Raw genomic sequence first — 20,635 nt, 5'->3', positions numbered from 1 at the left:
ATATCTTTTTCCATCCCTTCACTTTTAGTTTGTGTATGTCTTTGGGTTTGAGGTGAGTCTCTTGTAGGCACCATATAGATGGGTCTTGTTTTTTTATCCGTTCTGTTACTCTTTGTCTTTTGATTGGTGCATTCAGTCTGTTTACATTTAGGGTGATTATTGATAAATATTTACTTATTGCCATTGCAGGTTTTGGATTTGTGGTTATCAAACATTCAAGGGCAGCTTCTTTACCATCTTAACAGTCTAACTTAACTTGCTTATTTATGCTATCATAAACACAATGTGAAGCATCTTTTTTTTTCCTTCATTTCTTCCTCCTCTACTCTTTATATGTTAGGTGTCATATTCTGTACTCTGTGTGTCTCTCAACTGACTTTGTGGGTAGCTGATTTAATTTTGCATTTGGTTAGTAATTAATTGGTCTGCTTCTTTTACTGTGGTTTTATTTTCTCTGGTGACAGCTATTTAGCCTTAGGCGCACTTCCATTTAGAGCTGTTCCTTTATAATACACCATAGAGATGATTTGTTGGAGGTAAATTCCCTCAACTTTTGCTTATGTGTTAATTGTTTAATCCCTCCTTCAAATTTAAATGATAATCTTGGTGGTTAGAGTATTCTTGGTTCATTGCATTGAATACATCATGCCACTCCCTTCTGACTGGTAAGGTTTCTGCTGAGAAGTCTGATGATAGCCTGATGGGTTTTCCTTTCTATGTGATCTTTTTTCTCTCTCTGGCTGCCTATAATAGTCTGTCCTTATCCTTGATATTTGCCATTTTAATTATTATATGTCCTGGTATTGTCTTCCTTAGGTCCCTTGTGTTGGGAGATCTGTGCACTTCCATGGCCTGAGAGACTATTTCCTTCCTCAGATTGGGAAAGTTTTCAGCAATTATTTCTTCAAAGACACTTTCTATCCCTTTTTCTCTCTTCTTGCTCCTCTGTTACCCCTATAATGTGAAAATTGTTCCATTTGGATTGGTCGCACAGTTCTTTTAATAAATATTCTTTCATTCCTAGTGATCCTTTTTTCTCTCTCTGCATCACTTTGTATTCCTGTCCTCTAATTTCTGTTCTGTTTACCATCTCCTCTACCTCATCTAATTTGCTTTTAAATCCCTCCATTGTACATTTCATTTTAGCTGCTATATTTTTTAAGGAGTCTGTCTCCCTCTTTAACTCATCCCTTAGCTCTTGAATATTTTTCTGTAGCTCCATTAGCATGCTTATGACTTTTATATTGAATTATTTTTCAGGAATATTGGTGATTTCAGTTTCACTGAGCCCTCTTTTTGGTGTTTGAGGGATTTTGATTTGAACATGGTTTTTCTGCCTTTTCATAATCCTACTGGATAGTGAGAAATATTAGATTTGTGTAGGCAGCACCCTCTAGTGCCCAGAAACTCTGCTCTTCCGAGCTGCCCAGCACCTGGAGTGATGGTAGTGGTTGCAGGGGCATGGTACCAGTGCCTACCCTAAAGAGAGAGCTCTTTCCGGCTTCCTGGCTGCAGTGCCTGCCTCCACTGTCAGGGACAGTGAGCCGGGCATAGGGAGCAGCCTCTCCATTAAGCCTATGTAGTTGTCGTAGGCAGGGCTGCTATCTGGCTAGCCTGACGTGATGGCAGTGTCTGCAGATTGGCACACAGGTTCCAGTCGGGAGAAAGAAGTGGCAGGCTGCTTATCACAGAGGGGGCCTTGGGGCTGTGTTGCCAGCCAGAGGGATGAGGTGTCTGAAGCTCCTGAAAGTTCCCAACCTGCTGGGCTGAGTGTGCTTGGATAATTTTCTCCACCTGTTCCTTCTCCTGAGCAGCAAGCTCTGTGTAATCCTTGCCCCTTTAGCAGCCCTCTCACTGTTGGGAAGTCTTTCAAAGCACCTGTCTTTCTTTTTTCCTAGAGCAGCCGGTTGTGAGAACCTGTTCTCCACAAGCACCTGGAATCTCAGTCTGTGACTTTGCTTTTCAACCCCTCTATCTCCAGAGCACATGCAGTGTGGGTTTGTGCTCCTGGAGTAGATTTCTAGAGCTGCGTATTTAGCAGTCCTAGACTTCTACTCCCTCCTTGTTCTGTTTCTCTTCCTCCCACTGGTGAGCTGGGGTTGGGAGTGCTTGGGTCCTGATGGGTTGTGGTTTTGTTACTTTACCCTTTTCCATGGGCTGTTTTCTTTTTCCAGATGTAGACTGGCTGGTTCAGTCTCACTTCTGGTCACTCTTTTAGGAATAGTTTTATCTGCTCTATTTCCATATTATATGTGGTTTTGGGAGGAGATTTCTGTCTCATTTCTCATGCTGCCATCTTTTTTTGCATCACCCTTGTTAATGGCATTGTCTTACACTCCTGCTCTCAGTTCATAACTTGGCATTTAAGACTTTCAACATTTTTTTTATTTTATCACTCTTCAGTTACCCACATGAACTAAGTGTAATAACCATATTGGGATACTGTTAATTTTGCTGACAGGACATTCTGTGTCTTTATGATTTTGCTTAGGCATACCGTCTTCCTGGAGTGGTTTGCTTTTTCTTAATCCTTTGTATTCAAATGTGCATTAACAAAATTTGATTTTCAGGTGGAAATATGCAATTGATTCTGTTCTTGAAGTTCACATAAGAAGGTACACACAGATGTGGTCATGGAGTAACATAAAAAAACACAGGCAATTACTTAAGAGTTATAAAAGTGCCTACAAAAACAAGCTAACCCAGACTAAAGTCCCAGAAGAAATACAGAAACAAATTCAGGTATATTTTGCTAACATTAATGAAAGCTATTATTTGTTAAAATCATCCTTTAATGTTAATCCTTGTAAATTTAATTTTAATTAAAATACAATTCTATAAAAAACATAACTCTTTGAGAGAATTTTAAGGCAAAGTGTGGAATGTTTTTTCCAAGTTATTTTCTTCTTTAAAAAAAACCTTTGTCATCTATCCTATTATCAGATTAAATGAAGTTACTGTAAACTATTTGGAGAAATGTGTTTGATTTTATAATGTTTAGAAAGTCAGTATCAGGGCTGTTCAAATATGTGTTTATTATTAACTGGATATGTATTATTACCTCTGTTAGTGGCTCTTTTTAAGAGTTCAAAGTATTATTTATTAAAAAATACAGCTTTTATTCCTCAAGATAGAAAGTCTTATTTACATCCTTTTGAAATAAAAACACACTGAATACATAATTTGCTTACTACAATCTGATCTTGATTATATAATTACTTTTGTCACCAGTTCATATGTAAAGAATTAATTGATTTCCTATTATTTTGAAATATGTGAGACTCACTAGTATTATATGTTAAAAAACGCAGATTTCTCACCATCTCAGTTGTGGCATTTTAATATATAAAATGGGAACAGTGTCTTAGAGTTGTGAGACCTGCATGAAACAACATATAGAGCACCTGTATGTTATCATATCATACTTTTATGTAGAATCCCCAGATCAGTTTCTGCTTTAGCTCACTTGTTCATTTGCAGAATTTTACATTCTCACATTTTGTGTTTTGTAGTGATGCTTTTAGTACAATGGTTGTAAAATAATGTAGAACAAAGAGAGTCAGAAATAAGAATCATAATCCCCTTCCCAAATATTGTTCCATTTGCATATATGGTTATCTGTGTATTATAATGGTCTCTCAAATTCTTATTTTCATATTGTATTTAATGAGGATTTACTTTCTTTGAAAACTTATTTCTCATATTGTAAAAATTTAAAAGCAAAGTGTACATTCAGATTTATACTTTTATTAGATTATCACTACTGTTTGTTCATGGGCTAGATTGAGCTAGAATTCAAAGAAAAAAATGTTATCTAATGCCATTCCTGTTTTACAAATGTCTCTTTGTTTATAGGATTTGGAGAAGACTTTGGATGTTTTTAACATAATTTTAGCAAGGCAACAAGCCCAAGTAGAGGTAACCATCTTTATTAGCTGATTTTATATTTAAATATACTAAAACTACATTAAATCTAGGATCAAGAAATCTTAAGTTTCATGGGAAGTTGTTGAGATTTACTCTAGTGAGAATAATAGTTGAGTTTTCATAGTTTAATTTAGTCTCAGGGAGAAAAAAATTGAAATATTGGGGAAAAATTGCACTATGATAAAAGAAAATTTTTAAAAATTTTATGGCAAAAAATTTGAAAATCCCCAAAAAGAAAGTAAATAAAAGTCATCCATAATCCTAGGCACATAGAATGTTAGCATTTCAACATATAGTCTTCTAGTTTTTCTCCCATGCATATGTACCTACTGACTTATGCTTTTTAGCCACCATTTCTTTTGCTTTATCTTTGCTTTGTTCTCTCTTCCCTCCCTTCCTTCCTTCTTCCCTTTTTCATCTTTTACCTCCCTCCCTCCCTCCTCCTTTCCTCTTCATTTCTTTTTTCCAAAATTGGAATCAGTATGATAACAGTGTTTTATTATTGCTTATTTATCCTACTTAGTACCTTGACTGCAATGTTCCATGTCATTTCTTTTATTCTGTAACATAATTTTTTTGGTCATTAAAAAAGTAAATTACAAGTGCAATACAACTCATTATAAAAAAGTTATGAAATACATCTCCACATACCACACAAAAAACATCCATAATCTCACACTTTAAAGATAACTACTATTAATTCCTGTCTGTATCTTCTTTTAGTTTTTTGTATTCATGGATCTCCATACATATATTCATGTTTTTAAATGGGATTAAAGCATATGCACTTGTTATTAATTCATAACTCAGCAAATACTCATTGAATACCTATTTTAATAGCATTATGGTTGAGTGTAGATTCAGGAGTCAGGTGTTCTGAATTCTGATGCCAGCTTTGAGTACTTGTGTGACCTTGGACTGGCTGTTTAACCTCTCTGTGCCTTAGTCTCCTTATTTGTAAAACAGGATTAACTCATAGTACCTACATCAAGGGTTATTGTGAGGAATGCATGGTAATCCATGTAAAGCACTTAAGACTGTTATGTACATGGCACTTAGTAATTACTAAATAAGTGATTTTTTTCCATCATCATTATCATTTACATTATCATACAAAAGTGAACAAAACAGACAAAAATCCCTTACATCTAGAAGGAAGAAGGATAATAAATACAAATACAAATACAAATACAGTATAAAGGAATATAGAGAGTTTTGGGTTAGGTAGTGATGGTGATGGGGGTTGCAATTTTTAATAAGCTGGTTGGAAAAGCTTCACTAAGAAGGAAGTATTTGAGCAAAGACCTGAAGAAGGTGAGTGAGTCAACCAGAAAAATAGTAGAGGGACAAGTGTACCAGGCAGAAAGAGTATAGCAAGCTGAAAGGTTTTGAGATGGGGGCTTATTTGACTCTTCAGGGAACTAAGTAGAATGGTGAGAGGAAAGGAGAGTGGGGGTTAATCTCATCAGTGGTTATGTCTGACATAATACTAAAACCAGGGATTAGACATTGGTACATCGTGTGTGTGTATCATTTTATGTCAGCTGTCATTTTTAAGTGCATTTTTAAAATGGTAATTGTCAGCCTGTAGGAAAGGTTTTTTTTTTTTTTTAGGATTCTTTATTTCCTTCATAACCTCTGTCACTGTAGAAAATTAGTATTTTTGTGTGCTTTTTAATAATTCATTTCAGCCTTTTTATTTTCTCAGTTTTTTGGTTTATTTCAAAATTTCTTAAAATTTGTGACATGGCTTTATCTCTTTTTTAAAGTTTTTTTTAGAGATTTGGGAGGGGGAAACTTGAATGTTGTAGTTGGTTCCTACATTATCTTAATGCCACTTAATCAACATACTATTTTTTTAAATTCCTTAATGATTTTTTTTCAAAATAAGTGTATTTTTCATTAAAGTTTATAAATATGATCATAAAGTTTTTATGGGGAATAAAAAAAGATGGTAACAATTAAAAAAAATTAGCCTGCCCTTTTTAAACTATCAGTGTAGCTAAAAAGCTTTTAATGGAATGTTTAAATATTGGACAGCTGTTCCTGTATTTAGATTTATAAAGAACTGTTCATAAATCCATTTATTTATTAAGTCCAGTATCTAAGAGAGGATTGATATTACAGTCTCTGGTTGCATTTTCCCTAAAGGAATTGTAGTAGACTGTAGAGCTTTGTGAGCCCGGATGATACATATTTAATTGGGTGTCTTTTCCAAAAGAGCTCAGTTTCATTTGCTTGTGAAACTGTTGAGGCAGTAAAATTCCCTGCTTGATGATCTCTGCTGTTTTGAGGAAACTCTGGTACAGTCATCTCAGCTGTAGTTGTTCTGCACATAAGAAGCACTAGAGAATTAAAAAAAATACTGAGTCCACTTCCTCAGGATTGATTTAATTGGTGTACGGTGGGATTTGGGGGTTGTTTTTTTCCTTTTGTTAGTGCGGCACGTATTGAATACCACTGAACTATGGTTTCTATAGTAGTTGATTTGTCATGCACTTTCAGTTTGCAAATTCAAATAGGGTCTGAATGTACGCACTTATCTATGGCTTGTGACAGAAAGTTTACATTCTCTCCATGCTTAGTTTTTAAGTTCAACAACACCACTAGGTTCCTCCTGAATTGCCAGTAGTGTTAATAATGATCTTTCATCACTATTTTTTTTTTAATTTAGAGATCTTTACATAGGTTGGGTGATTTCTCTGTCCTGAAGATACCTATCTGTTGTTGAACTAAGCCTCTATCCAAATGCTACATTTGACTTTTTTGGGAACAACTTTCAAGTTTTTATAATTTTATACTTTGTTTCTTATTTTGAATGCTGCTTCTTATTAACATTTTAACCTTTACAACTTCTGTAATTATAGAACACAGACGGAGGTAGTTCCATTTAAAAACATGGAAACTAAAGACAAACACAGCAAACACTGGGATTAATAATACTGTGCCTACATCTGAAATGAACACAAAATATTGGTAGCTAAGAATTGATATGCTTCTGCTGAGGCTTTGTATTCATGAAAATTTTAAACTAGAAAGTTTAGTGATAAGAAAGAAAATTAGTAACATTTTCCTTGAAGTATTTGCTTGTACTGTCAATTCTGAGGAAAGTACTAGTATTTTCAATTTATATTAGGAAATTGAGGCATAAAGAAGTTAAATAGTCTAAGTTCTGCTTATCATGAAGAATAAGAAGGCACTCTAATCTTCTATGTCAAGAGAATAAAGAAGTTAAATGTTATTTCACATAAAATATAAAGTAATGAGATATGTGTTTTTTACCCTTTAACTTTCTGACTGCTAAAAATAGATTGGTAAGCGACTGAAGATAGGACTGAACTATCACTTTGACCTTTGATAGTTTGTGGGTAGATGTAGACCTATTCCTTTAGTATTTATTTAAATTCTAATTTTTAGAATTTATTTAACTTAGTTTGAACTGAATTATCACTTATCACACCTCTTCTCTTTACTATAGAATTCAACTATTTTCTTTTAATTTCTCTTTGGGATTATTTCACTTTCTGTTACACGGTGGCTTGCAATATGTTGCTAATTCACTACCAATTTAAAATATTTTAAATTTTAAGTGGGGAAATTACCAAAGTTTACTTACTTTGGGAATGAGAAGATAGAGTCAAATTACTTATCTCCTTTATTTTCTGTATCTTTCTGTTTTTTGGTTTGATATTCATCTGTGTTTCACTGAAAAGTGGGCAGAAACAAGGAACAGCATAAAATCAACCCAGAATTTATTTAAAAAAGAGGATGAAATGAAATACAAGGACTCTTAGTTTTTACTTATATTCTACCCTTGTCTCCTCACCGTGTCCATAGTTAGCAAGCTGGCAATATATATGAATTCTGAAATATGATCATAAAGTAATACTTTCTTGAGTGTGGAAGCATCTTCCTTTCAGGGACCTTTTCATTTCTTAGTCTGCAGTCCCAGTGGCTACTTAACTTAAAAATTTGGAAGACATACTGGTTCAAAAAAGTTTCACATTGAAAAACCTTTACTACATTCCTGACAAAGTACAGATTCAGCAAATGCAATCAGTAGGTATGGAAAGTAAATTAAAGTAACAATGGGACTACATTAACCAAATCATATCGAGCATGATTTCAGAAGGAACTGACTGGTTTTCCTCATGTTTTTAACCTAATGTAGTGTTAAAAAAATTAACCATTGTTCTTACCTGGCTATACCTGAAAATGAAGAGAGCATTTATTCTTTAATTAAAATTTTAAATCTTCATTTTCTAGGTTATTCGGTCTGGGCAAAAATTAAGGAAAAAGTCTACTGACACAGGCGAGAAACGAGGCTGGTTTAGCGGGTTTTGGGGTAAGAAGGAATCTAAGAAAAAAGATGAAGAATCTTTGATTCCTGAAAGTAAGTTCCAAGTCAGATAATTTATTGAACATTGATAAGAAATACTTATAAATGATATTTTAGCCAGTTTGTTGAATTTTACTTCAGAATACTTCTGAAATAAAAGTACCTCAGTGTAGTAAATAAGTAAATATATCAGCTGGAACATTTCTGTTCATTTTTAAGAAAAATTATTTATGTGAAATTTAATTAAGTTTCAGTTCAGATGTCTCAGCATTTTAGCATTCCTTATTACTACTTTTTATGTGGATATTTAGAAGTTTCATTTAATTTTTAAAATACTTAGGTAATTCTAAAATCCTTGTATGAAATCTGAATTACCTTAATGGTGTCTCTGCCTTTTCTTCACATAAGCAAGCAAATAAATGTTTAACTAGTCAAAGTAGTGTATTAGAAGAAATTACCTGGGTGTTTTTGCCGTCTCATTTCTATTAGGTTTAGCACACTTATTAGTTTGGTTTAATTTTTTTTTGTATCTGTAAAAGTGATGCAATGGATTTCTTAAAATACTGTCCTTTATTTGTAGCTATTGATGATTTTATGACTCCAGAGGAAAAAGATAAGCTCTTCACTGCTATTGGTTATAGTGAAAGCACCTACAACTTAACTTTACCCAAGCAGGTAATTACTTGGGTGGTCTAAGAGATATTTTATTTCATTTTACTTACATTATTTTGAATTGGGTTAAATAAATTACTGATTTTTAAAGTAACTGATAAAAATATGTTATCATGTATTTCTGCTTTACCATTTGTTCAGTGTTTCCAGTCAGACCTTACCAGCTAAAACTTTCTCTCTCTCCAACTTCAGAGTTAATAGTTAGAGTGAACGGAAGACTAACCTGATAAAAAGCATGTATTATAGAATTAAAGTGTATCTTTAAAATAAATTTTTTAAAATTGTGAATTGTAACTCATTTATAAGAGAGAAAGCAAAACCAAAATTGTTCATTTGGTTTATCACAAAATGAACAGCCATGTTTTTTTGAGAGAGTGTGAAAGTATTAGAGTAAATTCTTTAAATGTTTGTTGGAATCTGGTTCTGGGATTTTCTTTGTTGGGAGGTTTTTTTTTAAAATTAAGGTATCATTGATATGCACACTTATGAAGGTTTCACATGAGCAACACTGTGGTTTCAACATTCACCCATATTATCAACTCCCCTCCCAACCTCATTGCAGTCACTGTCCATCAGTGTAGTAAGATGTTATAGAGTCAGTTTATCTGTCTTCTCCGTGCTATATTGCCTTCCTGTGACCTACTTATATTGAGATTGCTAATTATAAACGCCTCTTAATCCCCTTCTTCCTCCCTCACCACCCACCCTCCCGGACCCCTTCCCTTTGGTAACTGTTAGTCCCTTATCGGAGTCTCTGAGTCCGCTGCTGTTCAGTTCCTTCAGTTTTGCTTTGTTATACTCCACAGATGAGTGATATTATTTTGGTACTTGTCTTTCTCCACCTGGCTTATTTTACTAAGCATAATACCCTTTTGTTGGGAGGTTTTTGATTGCTGATTCCATCTCCTTGCTCATTATTGGTCTATTCAGGTTTTCTATTTCTTCATGATTCAGTTTTGGTAGGTCATACATTTCTAGAAGTTTGTCTTTTTTTCTAGGTTACCCAGTATGTTGGTATATAGTTGTTCTGGGTAGTGTCTTATTCTTTGTATTTCTGTGGTATTAGTTGTAATGTCTCTCCTGTCATTTATACTTCTATTTAGATGCATTGTCTTTTTTTCTTCTTTTTGGTTAGCCCAGCCAAAGGTTTGTTAATTTCATCATTTTAAAGAACCATCTCCTGGTTTTGTCAATCTTTTTTTCTCTATTTCATTTCTTTTTTTTTTAATTGAAGTATGATTGATATGTAGTCTGTAGTCTTATTGGTTTCAGGTATACAACACAGTGTTTCAACAATTACCTATATTCAATTTCATTTATTTCTGCTCTAATATTTGTTATTTCCTTCCTTCTTGTAACTTTGGGCTTCGTTCTTTTTCTAGTTCCTTAAGATGTGAAGTTAGATTATTTTTGAGATTTTTGAGATTTGAGATTTCTTTCTTCTTGATGTATCCATTTATCACTATTAATTCCTTTCTCAGAATTGACTTTTCTAAATCCTATGAGTTTTGGTGTGTAGTGTTTCCATTTTCATTTGTCTCATTTTTTTCCCCTTTTAATTTATTCTTTGATCCATCAGTTATAAAGGAGTGTGTTAACTTCCATGTAGTTGTGGATTTTATAACTTTCTTCTGCTAAAATATCTAGTTCCATTCCATTCTGGTTGGAAAAGATGATTTGTATCTTCTTGAATTTTTAAAAACTTGTTTCCTGGCCCAGTATATGACCTATCAGAAAATGCCCCATGTGGGATTGAAAGGTGTTTATCCTGCTGTTGGGTGGAATGTTTTGTGTATGTATCTGTTCAGTTCCTTTGGCCTGTATCAGCATTCAGATACATTGTTTCGTTACTGATTCTCCCTCTGGATGATCTATGGTTGAAAGGTAGCTATTGAAGTCCCCAACTAATATCCTATTGCTATTTATTTTTCTTTTTAGTTCTGTTAGTATTTGCTTTATATATTTAGGTGTTCCAAAGTTGGGTGCATAAAGATTTACAATTGTTACATGTTCTTGATGGATTGATACTTTTAACATCATATAATGACCTTCTTTGTCCCTATTTTTATTCTGACATGACTACCCTTATTTTTTGGTTACTATTTGCTTGAAATACATTTTTCTGTTCCTTAATTCTCAGTCTGTGTGTGTCCTTAAAGCTAAAGTGATTTCTTGTGGGCAACATACCATTCAATCTTTTTAAAAAAATTCATTCTGTCACTCTGTGTCTTTTGCTAGGAGAATTTAATGCGTTTACATTTAAAGTAGTTATTTATAGGTAAGGACTTACTATTGCTTTTTTGCTAATTATTTTCTGTTTTGTGGATCATTTATTCTTTGCTGCCTCTCTTCCTGTGTAGTTTGATGAGAATCTTCTCCCTTGTTCTCTGTCCTACCTCCAGTCTTGACCTATCTGATTTTTGGCTAGGTATTTTTTCTCAGTATCTTGTTAACTCTCAAAGCCTTGTTAATTTTATATCTTGCCCAGTTTTTGAGCCAGAGGATTGGTCTGAATTTGTTTGCTTTAGTGAAAGTTGCTGAATTGAATCTTTATGCCACAAAACACTTAATCAAGTTTTATTTTATTGCCTCTAAAATTAAGGGGTCTTTTGTAAATGTCCTGTTTGAGCAAGCAATTTTGTATTGAATTTTCTAATGTTCTTTTTTACAGTGAACATATTGATGCCAAAACCTATAATATTGTTTTTTAGATCACTGTGTAATTCAACAAATTGAAATCAGAAGAACTTAATAAAGAAAGTAATAATTAAATGTCAACAATTTTTTTTGTTTGTTTAGTATGTGGCCCATATAATTACGCTGAAGTTAGTAAGCACCTCTGTTATGATAAGAGAAAAGAAAAATATTCCAGAAATACTAAAAATTCAGATAATTGGCCTGGGCACTCAAATATCTCAGCGACCAGGAGCACAAGCACTTAAGTAAGTTTTCAAAAACTTATAATTTCAATTTTTATTTCTAGGTATAACTTCAGGCCAAAAAAAAAGTTATTTAGCATTAAAAAACTGATTAATTTCTCTTCTTCTCTAATTTCTTTTCTATTTGTGTCAAGATAGTCTTTTTATATTTGAATTTGTTTTGGTATGGAGTTAAAGGAGGAGCTCATCATTTATTCTACCCTCCTTTCTTTCCTTCACAAATGTTTATTGGATACTGTTGAATTTATAAATTCGAAGCTGTGAAGGCTGTGCATAGGAAACAATTTCTGTTTTCAAGAAGTTTATACTGTAGTTGATGAGGGATACACAAAAAGTTAATGATTTAGGAACTGTATAGCATTTTTGGCTGCTCATAGGTGAGAAAGTTCTGTAAAATTAAATACTTACAGTTTTTAATCAAATACTTATAGTATATTACACAAGTCAGCTACTTGGCTTAGGAGAATTGGGGCTAAGGCCAGCTTAAGGGAAAGGACTAGGAGAAGCAGAGATTAGGGTGTCTGGGTGGCATGAAGTAGGGAGATGAGTTGCATGAGTTAAGTAGAGCCGTTATTCATACAGCAATGGGCAGAACTTACGCAGTGTTCAAGAGTTGGTCGAAGTGGGTTTTTCTCATGGGTGAGTAGGAATTAAGAACAAATAAAACAAAACAAAAAGCCCTCCAGATTGTACCTCCCCATAACTGAATGCCAGGCTAATGAGTTTGGACTTCACCTCTTGGTAATGGGCTCTCAAAGGAGAGTTTTAAAAGAAAAATTTGTATTTTAACCCATGATATTGCAAAGGATTTTATTTGTATTACTACTTTTTTCCTCACTGGAATGTAGGGTGGAAGCAAAATTAGAACACTGGTATATAACAGGTCTGAGACAACAGGACATTGTACCATCACTTGTGGCTTCAATTGGCGATACTACATCATCTTTGCTTGAAATTGAATTTGAAACGAATCCAGAGAATAGTACTGCTGACCAGGCTCTGGTTGTGCAGTCCCAGCCTGTGGAGGTCATCTATGATGCTGTAAGTGCAAGGAGAAAGTGAATCTTTATCACAGTCATCTTATACACTTCTAACATGGCCTTTTTACTTTTCCTCTTTTATTTATCTGCTTAGCAGCTAAATTTACTAAAGCTTTATTCTTGTTTTAAAAGCAGTACATGTTTAGCAGTTAATTTGGGTTTCATGTGCTACCATTTTTTGCTACTGTATTTATCTATGCTTATGTTAAAATTTCAGAAACCTAATATACTATTTAAAAAGTGTATTTATTGTATCAACTATTCCCAAATAGTTATATACTGACCTCCTACTCCAGTTCATTGTTGCTGTTTTTCTCTTTCTGCTTGATGTTTGGAACCAATTAAAAGAGCATTAGGAGTAATTAAAGAATTTTAAATGCTGTTCACATGAGAACAAACTGCTTTGGCATTTAGATATTGTTGAAAATGCTGGCTCAAATTCTGTGTCTATGGCTCCATCTTTTTTTCATTCTCTCTTAACTAATTTCAAGGTAGCCAGTAGGCTATGCATGGTTCACTACTCATTGTATTGCTTGTAGGTTGACCCAACCCTTTGTTGAGATCCCTGGCTTATTTTTACTTTTCAGTTTAGAAGTGGATTCATGGTATGGGTGGGAAGCATTATATGAAGACTCCAGAACTCATTGTTTCTCTCATTTAAAACAAAAATTAAATCATAGTAAAATGCATATAACAATTTACCATCTTAACCATTTTTAAGTGTGTAGTTCAGTAGTGTTAAGTACATTCACACTTGTGCATCCAATCTCCAGAACTCATTCTATCTTGCAAAATGTCTGATTTTTTTACATTCAAGTTTTAGGTGTTGGTAAGGGCCGAATAGCTTTCCTTTTTCCTCTCCAAACTTCAGAGTGCAGGGGAATCCAGTTGTAGCATAGCAAAGTGGAGATTCATCATTTGGCTAATTGGAGGCCAGAAGTAGAAGTAACCTCTGTCGCTACATCCGCATGACACCAGAGAACATACTTAAGGTCACTTTAATGATATGTACACATCTGTTGCCTCTCCAGTAAGCTTGCTTGAGCTATTACTTTTTTCAGGTTCTCTTTCCCTCCAGAGAGAGATCCAGTAAGGCAGAATATCCTAGGAGGTACCTCCTCAGTTCAAAGCCACAACTGTTTAGAATTTAGCTGAAATGTTAAAATTTGTGAATTTATATGAAGTACTGTGTATAACTTGATTATATTTTAAATTATAGAAAACCATCATTGCAGTGGTTGAATTCTTTCAATCAAATAAGGGATTAGATCTTGAGCAAATAACATCAGCTACATTGATGAAACTGGAAGAAATTAAAGAGAGAACAGCTACAGGTGAAGAATTTGACTGTATAAGCACCACATAATCAGAATTATGTCTATTGTAATGTAAATATTGTATTTTTAAAAGTATATGTTGCTGTATTCCTTTGTTGTAAACTTGCTATGTTATACAGTGAGGTTGCATTTTTACTTGAAGTTAAAGTACAAGAATTACCTGAAGTAAAATATACCTGCTTGACTGAGTGAGAAAAAAGAATAATATGAGGCACAGATGATTCTGGCTGCTATTACCTTTGGAATCCTTTCTCTCAGATTGAGTTTGAGATGGAAACCATCCCCTCCATTTCAGTTCTTAGGAAACTGTTCACCATACTGTGTGTGAATCTGTTTTTAAAGATACATACTTTTATACAACATGGCCTCTAAGCTCAAGCCAACTACTTTATCTCTTTGCTAACTAAAGAAATAAAAAATTATTCTGTCTCTGGATAAAATACTATATGTTGGGTTTACTGTACTGTGCAATGATATGATTGTTTCCCATTGGCCACTTGTAATTTCACCATACTAATTGAGAATCTAGTCTGTGAGCAGAACCAACACTCTTTCTCAAGTTAGATTCTTACTCTCGTTAATAGTATGATTACTTATTTCAATTTGACCATCTAATCTGTCATTATTTCTTCTTTTAGGACTTACACATATTATTGAAACTCGAAAAGTTCTTGATTTAAGGATAAATCTGAAGCCTTCTTACCTAATAGTTCCACAGACAGGTTTTCATCATAAAAAGTCAGATCTTCTCATTTTAGATTTTGGTACTTTTCAGGTAGGTATATATGTATCTCTCTGTGTCCATTTTTGCCCAGGGGTTGGTAGCTAGCAGTCTGGTAGCTTACTGTTTTTCCCTTAGAGCTTACTTAAACTAAACCTAGACTTATTTATTCTTAGCAATTTGTCAAGGCTAGCTTAGACTGAATATTTGTATAACCATGAATATGTTATGGCTATTTTAAAAAAAAGCCCTAAAATTTTCTGCAATGGTAGGTGATTTGACATTGAGGATGGGATTATTCCTGTGTTTTCCTAATTGGATAGAAGCATGCCTAGTTTTCTGCACTCCTAGATTTCTAGAGTTCAGTTACACAGTGTTATTTGTTAATTTATATATTTTAACAATAGGAAATAATGCACATATGAAAATGTTTGTTAAGTCACCATCAGCAACTAATGAGAGTAAGAGAACTCTTAAAGTATTGGGTATTGAACCTCTTAGAAATGCAAGCCTCTGAGAAAAAGTGAGTATTTAAAAAAATACAGCCTCTGAGTTTGATCCTTACTCCCTGTGGGGAGAGGGAAAAGGAAGAAGAGATAGGATGTGAATTCTGGTGGCCTACCATTTTGGTGATGTAGTGAGGAGAAAAAGGAACAAATCCTGCTATTTCATGGTGAAGAGTTTCGAATCAGTAACAGTTGCTGAGCCATAGTGAGGATAACTCTTGAGAGCCCAAAAGAGCTGTTTATTTGAAGTAGAAGGCTGTGTAACCCATCTCCTAACTAACGTGAATGTGCTGAGCACATATGACCCAGTCATGTTAGAGATGTATGCTGAAATGTGATATTCCTAATATTTGCAAATAATTATCAGGAAATTAAGCAAAATGTGGATTCATTAAGGGCAGTGTTTTCATTTTAGTTAGGTTTTAAGAAAACACTTAAGTGTATTTATCTCTATACTTTTCTGCTTAAGAAAACTGATGTTTGTCTATTTCAGCTTAACAGTAAAGATCAAGGTTTGCAGAAGACTACGAATTCATCTCTGGAAGAAATAATGGATAAGGCATATGACAAGTTTGATGTTGAAATAAAAAATGTACAGTTACTCTTTGCAAGGGCAGGTAAACTTACTGAATTTTTAGGATATTGAAATTATGTTGAATAGCTTTGATAAATATGCATTTATATGTGCATGTATATCAACCCTGACAAGATTTTGAACACATACCTGTTGGCCTGTTGAAAACCAGAGTAAAGATCAAGGTCAGTGCAAATCACTACCACAGGTACAACTAAAGATGAAAATGTGGGTACATGGCACCATTTGAATCTAAGTCCAGTCCTTGCTTTTTTTTTTTTTTTTTTTATAATGTGACCACAAAACTGCCAAGAACACAAAATAGAAGTTACAGTTGGTTCCTCTGCCCCAATGCTTTGGGGATATCTCAGTGTTTTCCCTTGCTGCCTTTATTTTTAAATAGTTTTACTATGTTAGTCTAGTCTTTTTTTCAGTAGTATTACATCTACTTTTGTAGATATCTGAGAAGTAAGCATATTGTCTCAAAACACTAAAGGTAATTAACTTAATTGTTCTCTAACTGGTTTGGTGTTTTCTGCTGCCTGAGTAACTACTGCTGGTTCTCTATACTTTTTTAGTTTCTAGAAGCAAGAACTATTGGCTAAATATTCTTGAATACATCACCTTGTGGTAGGTCATTAGAAGAAAGGACATAATCTCTGTGTGCAGTGTATACTCTAGTAGGAGTGATGAAGTTTATTAAAATGTAAATAAATAATGCTCTACTTAGTTTTTATATATTGGGAGGCTTCTCATTCCTTGAACAGAGCATTAAAACTGCCTTTTCTTTTGTATATACTTAGAAGTTTGATAGTCATTGCCATCAGTTACAGTGTGTGTAGGATTCTGTTAGTCATTGGAAAAATCTGTCTTGAGATCTCTTTATTTGGAGAAAAGTGATTTTACCCCTTTTTTGTCATAAAATCTTGATTGATAAAACTCACTTTTGCTTTAGAATTATGTGCTAAACTAGTGTAATTGCACTTAGGAACCCCAGAAATGTCTTTTTTTCCTTGTCAATTTTTTTTTCATTTTTTCATTGCACCATCCCCTTGAGCACTAATTCTGGAGTGAAGACAATAAATTCTTGGATTTTTTCCTGTTTGCCTTAAAATGCAAGATGTTATGTAGACATTCTCCAAATAAATATTTACAATTATGTTGTATATAACAGCCTTTAACTCCTGTCAATCTTATTTAAAACATATAGGTCATTTAACTTGTATGCTGAAGAAGTAAAAATTGGTATTTATTGAATATGTTTGTTTATTATTTTAATAAGTTAAAGTTTTCCACAGAACATCTGATAATGTAAAAGTAAGTAATAAATAAAAACTAGTCACTTAATTAAAAAAATTTTTTACAGCGGAAAACTGGAAAAAGCATCGATTTCAGCATCCATCAACTATGCATATATTACAACCCATGGATATTCATGTTGAGTTGGCCAAGGCAATGATAGAAAAAGATGTTAGAATGGCCAGGTAATGTATGAATTTCCTTAACATAAAATCAACAAGATGAAATATATCTGCATCAGTTACTGGATTTTAAGAAGTGAAAGGCTAGATTTCTGCAGGCCAAAAAAGTAATGATTATCTTATAGCAGAAAAATATTTTTAAGAAAATATTGATTTGAATCATATATCACCTTTCTTATTGAGAAGTATTTGGACCTTTACATTCTGTAAAAGTTGATCTGTGTTTTTGAATGGATCAAATCCAGGTTTCTACATCAGTAAAATAAAGTCTTCTAAATTAGGTTAGGTGCTCCTTTGATTATGAAACCATATAAAATCTTGAGAATAATCTAAGGGAATGAAGAATAAAAAATTAATTATGAATTTAAGTAAATAATTATAAAATATTTATGCTGCTTTCTTAAAAATAGCCTTATTGAAGTATTACTGAGTTTCAGTAAGCAGTATCTGTTTAAAGTGTACAATTTGATAAGTTTTGACATAGGTATGTATCTCTGCAGCCATCATACAGTCAGGATATTGAACACATCCTTCATCCCCAAAAGTCGTTGTGCCCTTTTGTATTCTCTCTCCCATTCCTACCTGCTAACCCCTCACCCCTTAATTCCCAGACAATATAGATCTTTTTTTGACACTATAGATTTGTTAGAATTTTCTAGAATCTTATATAAATTATAAATTCTCAGTAGTTATATAAAAGGCTCAGTTTCAACTCCTTTTTGTTTGACTTTTTTCATTCACCATAATTTGAAATTCATCCATGTTGTTCGTATCAGTAGTCTTGATAGCCTTTATCAAATGGATATTAAACCAACCTTGTATTACTAGGTAAACCTCATTTGGTAATGATGTATTCTTTTAAAATGTTCTTGGATTTGGTTTGCTAAAAGTTTGTTTTGAAGTTTTACATCTCTGGTTATGAGCAATATTGGGCTGTGCTTTATTTTCTTGTTTTGGTATCAGAGCATCAGGGCAGTGGTATCCTCATAGAATGAATTTTCTGGAAGTAGAATTAGTACTGTTTCTTCTTTATTGTTTCATAGAATTCACCACTGAAGCCATTTGGGACTAGAGTTTTCTTTTTATAGGGGAGGGTTTTTAACTACAAATTCAATTTCTGTAATAGATAAAGGGCTACTGAGATTATCTATTTCTTTGTGTGATCTTTGGTTGTCCTTCAAGGAAGGGATTTGTCCATCTTAGTTGTTGAGTTTACTGTCATAACATTTTTAATACTATTTCTACATTACCTTTTTTAATACATGTTGAATTTGTAGTGGTGCCATTTCTCACTTCTGATTCTTAGTAGTTTGTGCCTCTTCTGTTTTTTTCTTCATAAATCTGACTAAAGTTTTATTAATTTTGTTGATTATCTTCTGAAAGAATCAGTTTTGGTTTCAATTATTTTCTCATTGTCCTTCTGTTTTTGTATTTCACTGATTCTACTCCATTTTTATTATTGCTTTTTTCGTTCTGCTTGCTTTGGGTTTTATTTCCTTTACTTTCCTAGTTTCTTATGGTAGAAGCTGAGACCATTAATCTGAGAACTTCTTTTCTAATATAGGCAGTTAGTGGTATAAATTTCCCTTGAAATACTATTTTATTGTACCCCAGATATTTTGAGATTCTTAAGCCAGTAAGCTGCAATATTTGTAGGTCTTTCTTTGTTTTCTATCTTTCAACTGTCCTTTGTTGACTGATGTCCAGCGTCTTTTAAATCATTGATTCATGTACTTTGTACAGTTTTTTAGTTATTTTAGGTCGGAGGGTTTAATCCAGTCCTTCTATTTGTCAGGCTTTTAGTTTTGCATAATGTTTCTGAAATAATAAAGAAGAATTTTAGATTTTTAAAGGGCTTTTCAATTTATAGAGTACTTTTGCAGGAAGTTCAATCTTTTGCGATACAAACAGCCAGCTGGCCTCTTTTGAACATGAGTGGTTTGTGCATTGTACAGAAAAATCATTTTTTATCTAGTGGTTATGCATCTGTCAACTTGAGCTCTTCACAGCTTAGGAAGTCAGAGATAACCAGCTGAAAGAATGTTATGAGCAGCAAACAGCTGCCACAGAACACCTAAGACAAAGCTAGGCAGTTATTCTGAATAGGGAAGCAGAAGAGAAGCAGGTATGGACAAGTAAGCAACTAAATATGAAAGCACAACAGTGATTCAGCAGTGAGTAAAACAGATGTCCTCGTGGAGCTTATATTTAATCAGAGGATACATAGAATAATGTACATTTGATATGTCAGGTGCTGGCAATCGGTATAAAAGGAAATAGATTAAGATGAAGGGATAGAGAGTGATGGAGTAGATATTCTTTGATATTTATAATGAGAAATCCTGGATATCAGGAAGTAATTAAAATATGTGTATTGATTTGGTTTTAAAAAGTAGATGACTGTGTTTGAAAGTATTTTCATAAAAATGAGTTAATTTTCAAAGGTTTGATTGTTTATGAAGGATACATTTAAGTTACCTGGAAACTTGGCTCACATAGAATTTCCCATTCCCTGACAAATGTTGACTAAATGAGGCATTAATATAATTAGATTTAAAAATGTCCAAAGTAACTTTGATCCAACAATGTATAGTGTCTTCTCCAATCCAGTATCCCCCTCCATGATGTAGAGAAGCTGAACTATAAAACCTTACAGTTGAATTGTATTTTTTAGATTTAAAGTATCAGGAGGGCTTCCTTTGATGCATGTGAGAATTTCTGACCAGAAGATGAAAGATATGCTATGTTTAATTAACAGTATACCCCTACCACAGAAATCATCTGAACTGTTTCCAGAGAGACAGGTAAAGATATAATAAAAATGCTAAATCTCTTTACGTTTTTGTTCATAGTGAGTTTCTCTTTGTCTTTCTTTGAGCTATTTTACTTTTCAGTATTTTTTAGGGCCAGTTTCACTTATATGATACATTTCAGAAATTTAATGTTGATTCTGAACAAAACTGCACATGGCATTGAATAAATACAGATTGTAGCTTATTTTCACTACTATTTTATAGTGGTAGAAATCAGTTTTAGGAAACAATGTAAACAAATACAGAAATGAAAGAAAAAATGGTCAAATTTGTGAAATGTGTTTTA

The 20,635-nt window shown here is 33.3% G+C and overlaps 1 protein-coding gene across 5 annotated transcripts in view; it reads left to right on the top strand.

Moving 5' to 3' along the window:
- Positions 1-20,635, top strand: part of VPS13C (vacuolar protein sorting 13 homolog C) — a 204,354-nt gene that overhangs the window by 50,715 nt on the left and 133,004 nt on the right. For all 5 annotated transcript variants that reach the window (XR_008992619.1, XR_005028298.2, XM_057488866.1 and 2 more), the window contains exons 13-23: positions 2,571-2,742; positions 3,856-3,918; positions 8,194-8,320; positions 8,847-8,941; positions 11,738-11,880; positions 12,726-12,918; positions 14,137-14,251; positions 14,893-15,029; positions 15,975-16,098; positions 17,422-17,539; positions 20,211-20,340. Coding sequence is in view for 3 of the 5 variants with exons in the window: in XM_057488866.1 (XP_057344849.1) it covers positions 2,571-2,742; positions 3,856-3,918; positions 8,194-8,320; positions 8,847-8,941; positions 11,738-11,880; positions 12,726-12,918; positions 14,137-14,251; positions 14,893-15,029; positions 15,975-16,098; positions 17,422-17,539; positions 20,211-20,340 (1,417 nt within the window). In the remaining 2 variants the exon portion in view is untranslated. The remainder of the gene's footprint in view (positions 1-2,570; positions 2,743-3,855; positions 3,919-8,193; positions 8,321-8,846; positions 8,942-11,737; positions 11,881-12,725; positions 12,919-14,136; positions 14,252-14,892; positions 15,030-15,974; positions 16,099-17,421; positions 17,540-20,210; positions 20,341-20,635) is intronic.

This window comes from Manis pentadactyla, chromosome 11 (genome assembly GCF_030020395.1).
Source record: "Manis pentadactyla isolate mManPen7 chromosome 11, mManPen7.hap1, whole genome shotgun sequence".
Taxonomy (NCBI): domain Eukaryota; kingdom Metazoa; phylum Chordata; class Mammalia; order Pholidota; family Manidae; genus Manis; species Manis pentadactyla.
This window is presented reverse-complemented; position numbering and strand designations above follow the sequence as displayed.